At 42.5% G+C, this 15,003-nt stretch overlaps 2 protein-coding genes across 2 annotated transcripts; one reads left to right on the top strand and one right to left on the bottom strand.

Annotated features, from left to right (window-relative positions):
* Nucleotides 1-426: 426 nt before the first annotated feature.
* Nucleotides 427-14,417, bottom strand: ODC1 (ornithine decarboxylase 1). The gene is made up of 12 exons (XM_045010542.1): nucleotides 14,201-14,417; nucleotides 11,806-11,945; nucleotides 11,583-11,711; nucleotides 11,234-11,407; nucleotides 10,882-11,054; nucleotides 9,938-10,072; nucleotides 9,660-9,741; nucleotides 9,057-9,140; nucleotides 5,768-5,930; nucleotides 5,573-5,685; nucleotides 4,274-4,488; nucleotides 427-2,450 (listed from the first exon to the last, which is right to left on the bottom strand). Exons 3-12 carry the CDS (start codon nucleotides 11,682-11,684, stop codon nucleotides 2,306-2,308), a joined length of 1,386 nt encoding a protein of 461 aa, XP_044866477.1. The 5' UTR covers nucleotides 11,685-11,711; nucleotides 11,806-11,945; nucleotides 14,201-14,417; the 3' UTR covers nucleotides 427-2,305.
* On the top strand, nucleotides 13,710-14,402 carry LOC123366149 (atherin-like). Its single transcript, XM_045009298.1, has one exon. The coding sequence runs from the start codon at nucleotides 13,710-13,712 to the stop codon at nucleotides 14,400-14,402; it is 693 nt and encodes a 230-aa protein (XP_044865233.1).
* Nucleotides 14,418-15,003: the final 586 nt, after the last annotated feature.

The following is a 15,003-nucleotide window of genomic DNA, read 5'->3' as shown; positions in this document are numbered from 1 at the left end:
AGAAAAAAAATACTTCCCACAGGAAACAGCACACCATGTAGTAACAGCTTTAAAAATAAATTAAAAATCCCATGATATAACTTTCCTATAACAGGTGTTACCCATTCATGAGTGGGAAACAAATGTTTGGGCAAGTGTATCAATTTACTACTGCACCATGTCTGAAGCAGCATAGTCCTGTAATTCCATTTTCAATGTCAGAGATGGACATGCATTGTCATGAACCTCAGTAGCAGATGCCAAACTTCAGGGTATGTCTACATGAGAAAGTTACAGCAGTTTAAGATTTTAAAATAGTTACTTAAACATGTGCAAAAATTTGTGAAGTTAACTAAACCACCTTAAACTGAATCCATGCTACTGTGTTTACAAGGCCTAAACAAATAGCAATTAACTGAAGTTTGTGTTTGAGCAGTTGAACAAATGCTCATTTTAATCAAACTTTTATTTTGGAAGACTTATTTACAGAAAAAACAATTGAATCATGTGCCATTAAGTTACAGAAATACAGATTTCCCCATCTGAGGCATAACACCAAAGCATCCTCTTCAACTTTCCCCAGTGCAAGGTTGCTTAAAGTGTTGCATTGTCTCACTGCATTATAGTTTTTCCTAAACGTCTCAATTGTCACAGTGCAGAAGCACTAGCTGTTCTATGTCAATCACATTTAGTGTTCATGATCATGGACTTTGGTATTTAACTGTTGTGGTGCCTTGCCTTTTGCTTTCAAGACAGACAGTTGTGGAAACGCACTGAAGAATTTATTTTTTATTTGAGAAACTAATCCCCGCCCCAAGCAGCCTGGGATATTGCACATCAGTAGTTTCTCTAGCTGCCTCAATTTTTATACAGACAAATGGGTCTTGGAATGTGGAGAATGTTAAGCATCTATTTGTCATATAATCTTGAGTCTTATTTAATTTGTGACATAGGAGCCTAAGAAACTGGTATGGTTTTAAGTGGGGATGACCATTTACTCTGAAGAGTTAAAATCTGATTTTCAACTGAAGGCCAGATAGGAAAAAAAGATAAGCCTATGCAATGAGCCTAGCTGCACAAGCCTGTGGAATAATCAGTCAACTGTAGCTGAAAGTTCTAAAACTAAGAACTGTATTTAAGATTCTCTAACAATCTCTAAAAAAAGAGGAGCTAAAGTTTTTCTATATCAGTGGATGTGCTCGTAGAGTTGTTTATCCTTCATATATCTGCTATTAAGTCTTGCATCTTACTAGATCTCAGTAACCTAGACCAGGGACCTACAGGTTCTACTTTTTCCTTAGAGCAAACATTCCCAGGGATGACAATTCCCCTAGGCAGCAGGTCGATGAGGCACTGAAACGCTTAGGAACATTTGGAGATCTGGCCTTAACTTCTATAGCTCAGTCTGCACTAAGGTTGTTAGTTTTGATCGTACGATTCCTAGAAGATTAATCTTTATGAAAAGAATATATGTAAATTCCCAGAGACTCCAGGGCAACCCTGGAGGGTTGACAACCTTAGTCCCCACCCACCTATATTTAAAAGTTTGGTTACCATCATAGCAAACTGTAAATTCTGACCTGTGCAAAGTTCTTTGAGATGACTTCAATAGCATCTTTCACTGTAGCATATTAGAGTGGCCAATTAATTTTAACTCAACCGATTATTTTTAGCAGCTTCTTCTAGTTTGCATTAAAATCTTTTACTAGTCAGTGACATTAAAAAAACAGACAATCCATTAGAGAAGTGGACTAACCACCTCTGATGCCCAGTGCATAAGTATTTCAGCTCTCATTCACCATAAAAACCTAGAAGAGCATGTTTACTGTACACTATGCAATGCTAAACTTAGCTGGTATGCTTTCAAGACAGTTTTACAAGGCTAAATCCACTGCACATCCTTTACTAGTTCTATTTGGCATAAAGCAACCACCAATACTTCACTATCCATTCATGACAGTTTTAAATTTGTGTATACCAGAGAATAGCCAGTTATTTCAATACACTTTATTTTAAAAGTTAGGTCACAACACTAAGCTCAGCCCATTCTGCCAATATACAAGCTACAAATGCTTGTCTGACAGTCAAGGGTTAATCTTTAGTAGCATACTTGAAAGCGAGTAAAAATCCATATAAAATATTCAAATAGTTTCCATAGGAACACAGATAATGTGACCCCCATCTCCTAGTCATCCATTTTGTTGCATTTATGCTGACCCTAGACTTAAAAAACAAAAAAACCATTTAAAAATTCTAGCAAGAATTAAGTTAATGGTCCCCAAAATGCCCTAGAGATTCAATTAATAAACTTGCAGTTAAACAATATCTATACATTAATACTAGTTGAAGCACAAGTTGCCGGATGATGTTCAATTCCACTTTCCCAGGCACAAGACAGTGGCAAAGTACTGACATCCTGCTCCTCCTCTTCAGCTACGAAACCTTGCTCCTTAATCTGTTGCATTAGTTGCCTAAGTAGGGGGGGGGGAGGAGGGAAGAGAGAGAGGAAAAAAAAAGTCAGAAAACAGTCTATATATTTTACCCTGATTTAATGGATTCCAGTATCAAATGGATTGTTGGGCGGGTCAAATTATGATCCGACTTCATCCCCAGATCTGATAACAGATTTGCTCAGAAGTAGAATGTGAATCATGAAGTAACAGCTTTAAATTAGAATTGCATTCAGCATCATTGAGTGATTAGAACAGGGGTCGGTACCCTTTCAGAAGTGCTGTGCTGAGTCTTCATTTATTCACTCTGATTTAAGGTTGTGTGTGCCAGGAATACATTTTAACGTTTAGAAGATCTGTCTATAAGTGTATAATAGGTAACTAAACTATTTTTGTATGTAAAGTAAATAAGGTTTTTAAAATGTTTAAGAAACTCCATTTAAAATTAAATTAAAAGCAGAGCCCCTGGGACTGGTGGCCAGGACCCAGGCAGTGCAAGTGCCACTGAAAAAAAATCAACTTGCTTGCCACCTTCGGCACATGTGCCATAGGTTGCCTACCCCTGGATTAGAATGACTGAATGTGCCCAAATAAATTACTCAGCCTCCCCTCTACACCCTTAGTTACACCCCATCCCACCCAATTTTGCTGACAGCAAAAGCCCTAATGTAGATGCAGTTATGTTGGGTTGCATGCGATTTTTCCACTCCTACTTGACACCAGCAGAATTTAAGTGCAGAACAGGCCAGAGGAACATTAAGCTTCGTTACAACAAACTGAGCATTTCACTTTGGGTAGTGGGGGGGTGGGGGAAAGAACACCTAAGTTCTTGAAGATGTCAGAGTCTACATTAGTTCACACTTCATTCATATTTGGAAACTTTGTATTTTGAAAGCAGAAAGCTAGACACTTAAAATGAAATCTTGCAATTTAAATGTGTTAAAGGGGCTAAATGCATACCATCAGGCTAGATGCTGGGACACCAATTTAAGTTAGACCAGGTCTACACAGACTTCTGGCAACATAGCTGAGGGGCATGAAGAGGTACAATCCTTGGACTGACCCAGCTATGCTGGCAAAATTGTGCTTTTACTGTGTAGCTAGTTTCACTCATGAGGTGGTTTTACAGTACTGGTTTAAAAAAAAAAAAAAGTAACTGCCAGTACAGCTACACTCAGACTAGAGAACTTAAGCACCCCAGAGTAGAAATAGTCATTGCAAGGTCTCTGGCAAATGGAAAATTCTCTTCCTGTCAGACAACAGTAATTCAATATAAATCTGTAAAGCAATCTAAGTGACAGACATGTTTTTAAGCCTACTGTTCACCTGATTAATTTCTCAGCCAAATTTGTGGTTTTACAGAGACCCGCACACCCCCATTTTAAAATTAACACCTTAGCTGCTATGTGAAAGACCCATGCAAAAAGGGATGACCTACTATACAGGGGAAATGGCATGTGTTAGCACTGTATCTAGAGCGAATATAGCAAGTTTTACTAAGTAATCTGTTATGTTAGGGTGGAATTTTCATAGGCATTTGAGGAGGCAATGTGTCCAAATCCCATTGAAAACCAATGGGAGCTGATATTTATTTCCTGGGGCCCCCTAAAACACCAAAAAACCTCAGCAATGTAGTCTTAGGCTACTATAATTAGAGAGCATCCCTTTAAATCCTGCTAGCTATAGAAGATTACTACCTGAAGTAACACTTGTCAATTATAATAAATGGACCTGTGGATAAGTAGTCAACAAGGAGTTTTGTTTCAAGTGAATAACTATCAAGAGCTCTTGGCAGACCTAGTAAGGGTCTCCCATCTAAAGCAGAAGTGCAACAAGTTACTAACCATGCTGGCCTTGACATCACATAATTTATTGCTGGCCGCTGGAATCCATTGAAAGTGGAAGCAGCTGCAACTGTGTAGGCACCCATATTTTCAAATAGCATCCAATCACCAACTTGCAACTCTGGCATGTCAAAGCGCTCAACAATACGATCCAGGCCATCACATGTTGGTCCCCATATGCTACAGGAATAACAGCCCTCATCTGGTTTAGGTCTCTGAAGGAGAGAAGTTACAAATTACTTTTGACTATCCTTCTACTTTTCTTACACAGGCCTAAAGCAGGAGTTTCCCCAAACAAATAGTTGCCATGATTGAGATGATTAAAGGCATAGAACTCCAGCTCTAAAGTGCAGAAGAAAAATAGCAGCTGGCAGGGCCTCCTAATAATAATAATAATAATAATAATAGGAGATATACCAATCTCCTAGAACTGCAAGGGACCTTGAAAGGTCATCTAGTCCAGCCCCCTGCCTTCACTAGCAGGACCAAATTTTTGCCCCAGATCCTTAAGTGGCCTCCTCAAGGATTGAACTCACAACCCTGGGTTTAGCAGGCCACTGCTCAAACCACTGAGCTATCCCTCCCCCTACATAATCCTACATAAGTGATCTTCAGCTTTGGAATCTGCTCCACTGAATGGCCCAGAACCCATGTTTGCCAGGAGTGGTGGTAGGATGTAAAGATGGTGGTGGGTGGAAAAAGAGGCATTATGCTTGAGTTTATTTGCACAGTGGAATGAGCAGTCTATGTTGATTTAGCATCTGGAGCAGAGGTGGGGAACTACGGCCCACAGGCCACATGTGGCCTGCAGGACTGTCCTGCCTGGCCCTTAAGGTCCCCGGAGGGGAGGCTAGCTTCTGGCCCCTCTCCTACTGTCCCCCCACAGCCTCAGCTCGCCATGCTGCCAGCACTCTGGGCAGTGAGACTGAGAGCTGCCGGCCTGCCCCGGTGCTCTAGACTGCACAGCAGCATAGCTGGCTCTGGCCGGGTGGTGCAGTTGCCAGTCCCAGTGCTCTGAGTAGCATGGTAAGGGGGTAGGGAGGTTGGCTAAGGGGCAGGGGGTTCCAGTCAGGGACAAGGGGTTCCAGGGGGGTGGTCAGGTTGAGGTTTCTGATGGGGGCAGTCAGTGGGTGGATGGGGGCAGGCTGTTTGGGGAGGCACAGCCTTCCCTATCCAGCCCTCCATACAGTTTCAGAACTCCAGTGTGGCCCTTAAGCCAAAGGGGGGGGGAGGGGAGGGGGGGGGAAGAGAGAGAGAGGGAGAGAGAGAGACCACCCCTAATCTGGAGGTATACTGTACCTTTTGCAAGACTGGTTTAACATGTGCATGATCATATAGGATGCAATTGAATGATCCATACACTCCATCATTCACATAGTACATAAGAGTTTTGCCATTAGTATCATCCTCATCTAAAAGATGAAAATAAGAACCTTAGAAAACTCATTTTCCAATCTGGTTGCAAATGAGATTAGAAGATCTAGATTTACCTACCATCAGAACCTGACTGCTCCTTTAATACAACTTTTTTTGCAATTATGTTAACTGCCAGTGTGAAAGCTGATGCAACATAGTATCTGCCAGGCTCTGCAATAATTCTTATTCCAGAATCACAAGGAAAGTATTTGTCCAACGCTGGATTGATTACACTTGTGATCTAACCAAGAGACACGTAAGGTTGTTAGTGACTGTACAAAGTACCAAACTAAAGTTATTAAACTAGCTATTGCAAGAGCCAAAAAGATAAGGATTGAAAACAGCCCAGTCAAAGTGCTACAAATCAGTACACGGCATTAGCCATTTACATGGTCTAAGTGTTTGTGTCTCCCCATGTTTTATTCCATGTTTAAGATTTTACTGGTATGAAATTAGTTTTTGCAGACAACAAGGTACTAACAGTCATTTCAACATGCAGTTAATAAGGCATAAAACAGAAACTTATAAAAATGTTGCAGAAATTAAGAGATTTAAACTAAATGAGAATCACTCTGGATGGCTTCCCACAAGTCAGTTTGAGCAATTGACCTTTCTGGAAGTTGAATTTTTACAGAATCAGAGTTGTTTTGTTTCTAGATCAGATGTACATGCTTTCCTAATCACAAATTCCTCATATTTTAGTAGGCTAAACAAAAGAATAAAAAAAGATAGGGTGTAAAAGCACTAAAAAATTATTCATCTCTTAGTTATTTCTGGAAGCTTCACAGATTAGACTATTTGTGTCTGTATTAACTGAAGTAGAAAGATGAGTTCTCATTTCTAAATCAGCATTTAGACTTCAGTGTACTGCATCTGATCTTATTGAACAGCACCCTGCCTGTATTTAGCTGGTTCTACATTAGGGCCAGCATTAAGAATTATACCGGGCAAGGCAGCAATTTCTTCATATTAGAAATTGAAAACAAGACTGGAAGAAAACATGAGAACAGTTAACGTATTTCCCACAGTAATATGGGAAAATGAGTTTTCCTTGGTCTCAACAACATTTCAATTGATAAAATAAGGCTGTCACTAAAACAGAGGCCCCAGTTTTTACTCCAGAACAGCCTTAAGAAATCAACTTTGGGTCTAGCACCTATGTAATAGTTACCATGCTACCATGGGAAGGGAATGCAACTAAGGTGATCCCCATGAGTCCTATGGGAATAATGAGAAAGGGAGGAGCTTGTGAACCACTGGGGGATAGATGGGGAGGATGAAATGGTGTAAAATGGACAATAATTCAGTTAAGTAATTGCCCTGAGAAAATGCCATGGAGGGGCAGAATTAATGGCCTCTTGCAAATAGGGGCCATAAGGGGTGATCTATATGGAGTGTTTGCTAGGAATGTACACAACACTTGGGGACACAATTCCACCAGCATCTGGCACAGTTACACACATCTACATGCTGCCATCAGGACTATGGTGCACATATGGATCTGTGGAACTCATTGCTGTGCACAATCGAACCAGTGCATGCTACCCAAATTCCATACAAAATGGTTGAGCTTGTTTGGACAATACCCTATTTTTCTGTAAATATCCAGTGGACTCATGATATGGACAAAAAGCATGTGAAGGCTGCAGGAGCAGCTCGCTGCAACTGCTAACAACTGGACACCACTTAAAATATATTCTCCAAAATGGTGTTAAAATTTTGGAGAAGCAGTTTTTTGGGTGGTGGTCAGGATGTTGGACTATACTACAGTGGTCAGGACTCTCGGGTTGCTGTGGGTTATCATACTGGCTGGTGTATTGTTAAGTATACTTGTGTTACATTGTATATAGGATAGAGGGGCACAACCCTCTAAAGAACAGCCACTAACTAGAACCTATAAGTAATGTGGTAAGTGCCCCCCCCCCCCAAACCAGTGTACTAGACAACATGGACCCCAACCTTCTCAGGCCCACTATAATGGGAATCTGGAACACTAACTGGAATAGGTGTAGTATGCCCGTACGAAAGAAGGTGCAGGGCATTGTACTACACAAGGGGCAGTGGGACAGATGGAGCATCGACACATTCCATCTTGATGCCTGTCCCTATCAGGAAATGTGTCGTCATACACCTTATGCTTTTCTAGGGATACCTGGGCAGGAGGATTCCAAAAGAAAAAAGGAAGGCGTGGAGTGTTAGAAATACAGATATTCAGGCCTGCTTGTAAAGGCCTATACTTTAACCAGCTAAGTGATAAAAATACATCTAAGTTCTTAGAGGTATAAAAACAAAGGATCAAAATCTGTCTGCCTGTGTATGGGCCTTCTCTCACTAGGGTAGAGTAAGAGCAAAGCCAAAGGCCTTAGTCGGAGGCCAAGCAGCAGGAGCAGCCATAAGCTGGGAAACCTATGGTCACATCCTCACATTCCAAACCAGTCACATTGAAATAAGGTGATATTGGGCTGTTATGAAGACAGTCCTTGTCCTGATAGTGCCCATCACCATCAGATAAAGAAACAGATCTTAAGATGTTTAAAGAACATTTTGTTTGATAGCATCCTATCTGGCAAGAAATCACTTATCAATGGTTGTAAAACCCCCATTTCTGTATTGTTTTATCTTTATGGCCCCTACTTTTCTATTGTTTTGTCTACTTGTATCATTAATTTTGCTAGGTGCAAGTTAGTTAGGGTAGTGGGATATAATTAATTTTCTAATCATGTTACAAAATGTTAGGATTGGTTTAGTTAAATTTCAGTAAAATGACTGGTTAAGGTATAGCTGAGAATATTACTATATAAACTGAGGTCAAACAGGAAGTGGAAGGGAAATTGGAATCATGTTTGCTAAGGAGGGAGAACAGAAACAGGGAATAGGGACACAGGGTAAATGTTCTGTGGCGTCAGAGCTGGGAAGAGGATACTGGGGAAAAGACTGTTGGCATATAGAGATAAGCCCAACTGGTGTGAAGGGCTTCAGAATATGCTTGCTTGGAAATTAATTGCAATAAACATTGCATTGTCTGCAATTTGGACTTCTGGTCTTTTGCTGCCTGTGACAAGAACCAGGGAAGTAGGAGGGTGAAGGGAAAGCCCTCTAACACAAGCCTTCGTCATGTTTACATTTACTAGGTCTGTTAACTAAAACCATACATGTATTTAAAGGGCTAAGGCCATCATCTACTTGATTCTGCAATTAACAGAAGAAATTACTACTTCAGTTCAGAATCTTTGTTCTTGATTCTACTAGTCTTAATACAAAATCAAAGGGAAGCAAGATACCAGGTAAATAAATGTCTGCCCAACTTTACTCTATCAAAATATCTCCACAACCTGATAAACCAAGTATTAATTAGAAATCATCATACCTCTTCAAATTTAAGCTTGACATCTTCAGAACCAGGGAAACCACCACCAATATCAAGCAGATGCATACTGAAACCAAGCTCTGTCTGCAATGTGAACATGTTAAAATGGGACAGTCAAGCAACGAAGTAATTCTTGAATAGTCTAACATAGGTCAAAAACCAACTCAGTTTGAAGACTAAATTCTTAAAAATAAATTAATTTTACTGATACTAGTCTGTTTTCTTTGTCAGAAGCAAGTTATCTTATCTTGCTGGTTCTCCTGCACTAGTGCTTTGTAAGAACAGGGAATGTTTAACCCCCTCCCCCCCAAAATAGGCTTTTTAAAATTGGTCATAAAATGTAGTAAGTCTTTTTCCACAAAACTTTAAATAGTGGGTCAACTATCAAAGGATTACCAAGATTCAAAAAAGTAACTGACCATATAACGCTGAATACTAACTGTACAGGAAAGGTTATAAAGCTTCTTATTTTAAGTTTTTGGTTCCACAGTTGTAGATTATTTTGTTCAAGTGGCATTTCATTCTGACAAGTCAGCTGTATGGTCAGTACCATACAATAGTGGTCCAGAAGCAATGCTCTTAGGCAAGGAAGTTCATACTTACTCCCATGTCAAAGACACAACGGGCATCAGAAATAGCTTGAACAAAGGTCTCTGGGTCAGTACAGCCACTTCCAACATGGAAACTGGAAAACAGATGCAAATTTCAGTTGCCTTTTGGAAGATTTAAGTAACTATTTAGACAAAAAGGTAATATAAGTAGCAGATTAAGGTGTCAGTTCTTGTGTGTTGGTAAGTCATTTATAGAGACCTTGATTACAATGCATATTTCTAGATGGGTGTTTTGACAGTTTGTATATACAGATCAAAGTTATTACTAACCTGACTCCAATAATGTCAAGGTCAAGTTCTTTTGCCCGCTCCAGAAGAAGTCGGCTAGTTTTGAGGGTAGCTCCAAATTTAACACTCAGGCGACAAACCGCTTTGGAGTCATCAGTTGCGATGCGCAAGACTAGCCTAGAAACAGTATCCAATTTAGTGCCAATCCTCTAGATTTTTTTAGAGCAGCAGACAGACAATCTGGTTGAAATAGGTTTCAGGTCAGGAGAATGGGGTTTGTAAACTTATATAAGGGGTTCTCAAACTTCATTGAATTACAAACCCCTTCTGACAACGAAACGGGGGTCGTGTAGTTATGAGGGGGCTAAAGCCTAAGCCTGCCCAAGTCCCTCTGCCCCAGGTGGGGGAACAAAGCTGAAGCCTGAGCCTCATACCCCAGGCTAGGAAGGAGGGGTAAGAAGAGTGGCAAAGCCAAAGGGCTTCAGCTCCAAGCAGGGGGCCTGTAACCTGCACCCCACCACCCAGGGCTAAAATGCTAAAGCTTTGGGTCCAAGCAGAGGGGCTCGGGCTTTGGCTCCAGGCCCCAGCAAGTCTAACGCCAACCCTGGCAACCCCATTAAAAACAGGGTTGCAACCCACTTTGGCGTAACAACCCACAGTTTGAGAACCATTGAGAGATCTATTTTAAGTCAAATTTAAATCAGCGTTTTACAGCAAAGTTGGCTTGACAAAGGTGGACCTAATTTAGCATGCAAGCAAGTTTGTATTGTCGTTGTTCTTTGTAAGCCAATATGATACAAAACAGTACTTGACAAAAATGTGTATCTTGACAGAAAAATTTCTGTGTTCTCTTCCAATTGTGTTAGTGTTAAAAGCTTAGAAATAAAGTTGAATGTTTGTGTTACCTAGGCACACAGCTAATAAGGATAGGTGAATTTAAACATGTTAAAAGTCCATTAAGATACACAAAACCAAAAAACCCTTACTTTGCCTTTGGATGAGCTCTTGCAACTTTCATTAGCTCTACTTCACTATCAAAAGTCATCATCTGCACACCACTGTTGGCAGCATGTTTAATTTGAGAGATTTGTTTGCAAGGATTTGCATATATTATTCGCTCTGGAGGTACACCGATGTTCTGTACCAACTGGATTTCAGTCTGGAAAAAGAAGAAATAGATTACACACTACTAGCTAGAAACAAACAAATGGCTGATCTCATCCAGAAAGAGTGTGAAGATGCAGCACTGACAATCAAGAAACACTCAGTTGTTTCAGCTTTGTTTGAACATATATAACATCCATATATGAAGTTATCTTCAGTTTTTGATGGTCTTACCTTACTAGCACAATCAAACCCTGCACCAAGAGTAGCAAGTGTCTTCACTATAGCTTTACTGTCATTACATTTGACGGCATAAAAGGGTGTTACTCTAGGGAGTGCTTTGTACCATCGGAAATGCTTCTTTAGGACATCCCCAAGGTCAGCAACATAGAAAGCATCTTTATCATCCTAAAAGAAAAAAATATCATGTCATCTTCAGTTATGCCCCCTAGCTCAGTGTTCTGCAAAGTTACAGTATAGGATTTTTTTGAGCAGAAAGTGTACCATATTTCTAAGTTTTAGAGTACAGTTAATATATAAAATTGTATTTTAAGAAAATGCACTCTTTTGCTAGCATACTTACAGAGGAAGAAACTTCATTTATTTTTTGGTCTAGAATATCCTTGGCAGTAAAGCCTTCATCAAGGAAGGTGAAGTCAAACTCCTCATTGCTGAAGCTGTTCATTGTTTCTAAGAGTGTAAGTGCAACAAACTGTGGATATCGAAAGAAGTATTTGTTAGTTCATTCAAATTAGCAAAAAGAGACACACAGAACACTAAATGATAGTCAAGATCCACAAACTTACATGGACAACTAAGAAATATCAGCTTTGTTCAAATTCTTTCAACTGTGCACCCAAAGATGTGCTTCAGAAAAGCAGAGTCTTGATAGATCAAGGCAAGTTTTCTGTCCTCTGTGCAGCAGTTGTATGATGTTGCATTGAAACTGTTCAAAGAAAAGAAGAGAATGATTAAATATATTTGATATGGAAGCTAGGATTTTTTTAATTGTCATTTTTCTACTTTAGAAACAGGAATACATTGAAGAGTACATACTAAGTAGAGCAAGTTATATAAAAAAATCACAAGTATTTTTAAACATGCCCATTTAATACCATTCATAATTTCATCTCTTTCAAGTCCCTCTCCAGGTAGTTCATATGCAACAAACATCTGGCCAAGTTATGCCTCTGAAAATTGCTATCTGCACATACTCTGAGGCTGGCAGCTAAATTCTCTAAAAATTGTTTGTACAGAATATGTTCCAGACCAGGGATTGAATACGCCTTTCCCTGCAATTGCTCCACATGGCTGCCAAGTTGGTGTGATAATAAAGGAGGACAGGAGATGGTTTCTCCTGTTCTGCCAATGCTTCCCCCACAGGCACCCAGGCAACTGAAGAAAAAGTAGCCTCACTCAAATGCTAGGGTACAAGGGCTGAAGCCATTGGAGAACACTCCCTTCCAGAATCTGGAACTGAACTTATAATTCCCAAGTCTCTGTTTTCAAGCATATGTATTTCATGCATCTGTACAGGCTGGTCCAAATGGAGGATGGCAACCAATTATTTTATTAACTCAAGTGGTAGACATCTGTGCTGTAAATCTAAAGACCCCAACCCTGCTAATGACTTGGGCAGAGCTTGATATGGTTCCACATTACAGTTTTTTGTTTTTTTAAAAAGCTTAGGAAAATACATAAAACACTGTGCTAAAAGGATTATGGCTGCAAAATTTAGTACTCAGGAAATGCCCTAGTGTTGTATGCATTGGGGGGGATCTATAATTACCATTAGCCTCACACCTCTCCCAGAACCTTCTTTCATTCAATGGACAGGAAATAAATTGGGGCTGAATAGTCAACAAGGCTATTGTCTGTAAGACTGCTGCCTCATCTGAGGAGAAGTTTGGAAGGTGTTTAACAAATGAGGCAGAGGACTGCTGGAAGAATAAGGCAGCTGAATGCAACCCTGGAGAATTGGTAGAGTCTCCCCCTGTCTCTGCCACAGAGTTCCTATGCAAGTCACTTAAACTAAACTTTTTACAAGTGGTCAATTATGTACTAATTTTCTGGGTGTCCAATTTGAGACAAACGGACACCTGATTTTTAATCATGTGCAACTGACATCTATGTTCAAATCACAGCTCCCTTTAATTGCTATAAAATGCCAAATAGTCACATTTAGTGAGTCCTGTTTGCCATATGCACTGAAAGGTGCAAGGATACTATGGAAAAAATAGTTTATCATGTAATGAAAACTGTATCCCAGTACACAAAGGGGCTGGCAACCTTAACTCTGGCATTTCGTAATTTTTGCATCTTGACTTTACAACCTTAATGTTCTTTCAACAATTACTATGACGAAATTAGAGCTATGACTTCATGTGATCACAAACTGTTCTACAGGCAGTTTTAGCTCATGCTTAACACACAGGAAGTCTGTAGCATCACTTTAGACTGTCTCTGCATGCAGCGTCTTACTGATTAATTCTTGTAAATGAGAACACATCCTACATCCCCCAAGGAGTACGGACGTGGTTTGATAGGTCACAAAGAAAGTTCACCTCCAGCGCTATAAACCTTGGTGAACGTTTAATTGCTTCGCTCCAAAGTACAAACGCTCCAGCCCTAGGAGCAGCAGCTGAACGGAGCCCCCCGGCCCAAGGCAGGCACCCCTCATTAACAGCGCTGCATGTTTTTCAAAATGCAGATGGTTTCAGGCATTCACTTGCGGGCCAATTTAAAAGGAGCCAAAATAAACGCAGAGGAAAACCTCAGAGTCCCCTTCCACGTAGGCGGTCCAGGCCAGCCCACGTGCCCACTGGTCTGCAGCGAGCGCTACTGCAGGCGCCGGGGCTATTTTGTACCTTTTCAGCCCCGCGGCCCCGTTGCGGTGGCCGGGCCGGGCCCGCCCCAGCCGAGGTCCGGGTCCAAGCCCGCGGCGCAGGAGGGGGCCGCGTCCGCCAGGCCATTACGGGAGCCGCCGCGGGGCCAGCCGCCCGCGCAGCCCCTTCCCCCGGCACGGCTGGCGGCTCCGCAGCCCCTCCCCGCCCTGCGCGGGACACCCGCTTTCTGCGCCCCCGGCCGGGTTATCGCCGCTGCGCGGCGCGGCCCCGCGCCCGGCTCGGAGAGACACGTGGCCCTAGCGGCCGGCCGGCTTCCTACCCGCCTCCCCCGGCAGAGCGCGCCCGGCCCCCTCACCTCAGTCCGCGCCCGCCATGCTGCAGCGCCTCGCCCGGCAGCCGGTCGGCCCCCTAGTCCCGTGCCTCCTCCTCAGAGACGGGCCCCGCGGAGCTCGGCGGCGGCTGGAGCCGGGGTGGACGCGCCGCCCGAGGAGGAGCCGGGCTGGAGGAGCCGCCACAGGCGCTGCCCGCCGGCCGCCTCGCTCGAGAGCACTGACTGACAAAAGCCGTAGCGCCCGCAGAGCTCGTATTTATAGGCCAGACTGCGTCGCTATGACAACGCACCAGCTCAAACCAGCCCCGATCGGCTGGGACCGGGCAGGAGCCGCCGCCGCCGGCCGCTATTGTGACGTTCGAGTTTTCGAACACGCGCACGGGGTGCGCCACGCCTTCTCCTCCCTCCCCTCAGGGCCCGCGTTCTAAGGCCTTGGGTCCAGACCAGTCAGGCAACCTTCTGCTGGCTCCTCCTCCCCCCTCTCCTCTTCCCTGCTGGTGCTTCCATCCTCCGCGTTCTTCTCTGCTGCTTCTTCCCCTCCCTGTGCACCCACTCCTGCACCCCTGCCTTTGCTATTGCCCCTCTGCTGCAATCCCTCCACCTGCTCCCTCTTTCCGACCTGCTCCTTTTCCGGGAAGGGTTTCATAACAGAGCTGGCGTGTTGAGACAGCTCCCAGTCCCCGCTTCCTGGCACTGGGATTTCCATTGTAGTTCACATCGGTTTGCCGTGGTCATTGACTGGGAACCCCTTTAAAATCAACTTAGATTCAGATCTCAGCTGGGGCAGTTTAGATTCGAATGCAGTAAGGGTCAGCTCACCTTTTTAC

This window comes from Mauremys mutica, chromosome 3 (assembly GCF_020497125.1).
Source record: "Mauremys mutica isolate MM-2020 ecotype Southern chromosome 3, ASM2049712v1, whole genome shotgun sequence".
Lineage (NCBI taxonomy): Eukaryota > Metazoa > Chordata > Testudines > Geoemydidae > Mauremys > Mauremys mutica.
This window is presented reverse-complemented; position numbering and strand designations above follow the sequence as displayed.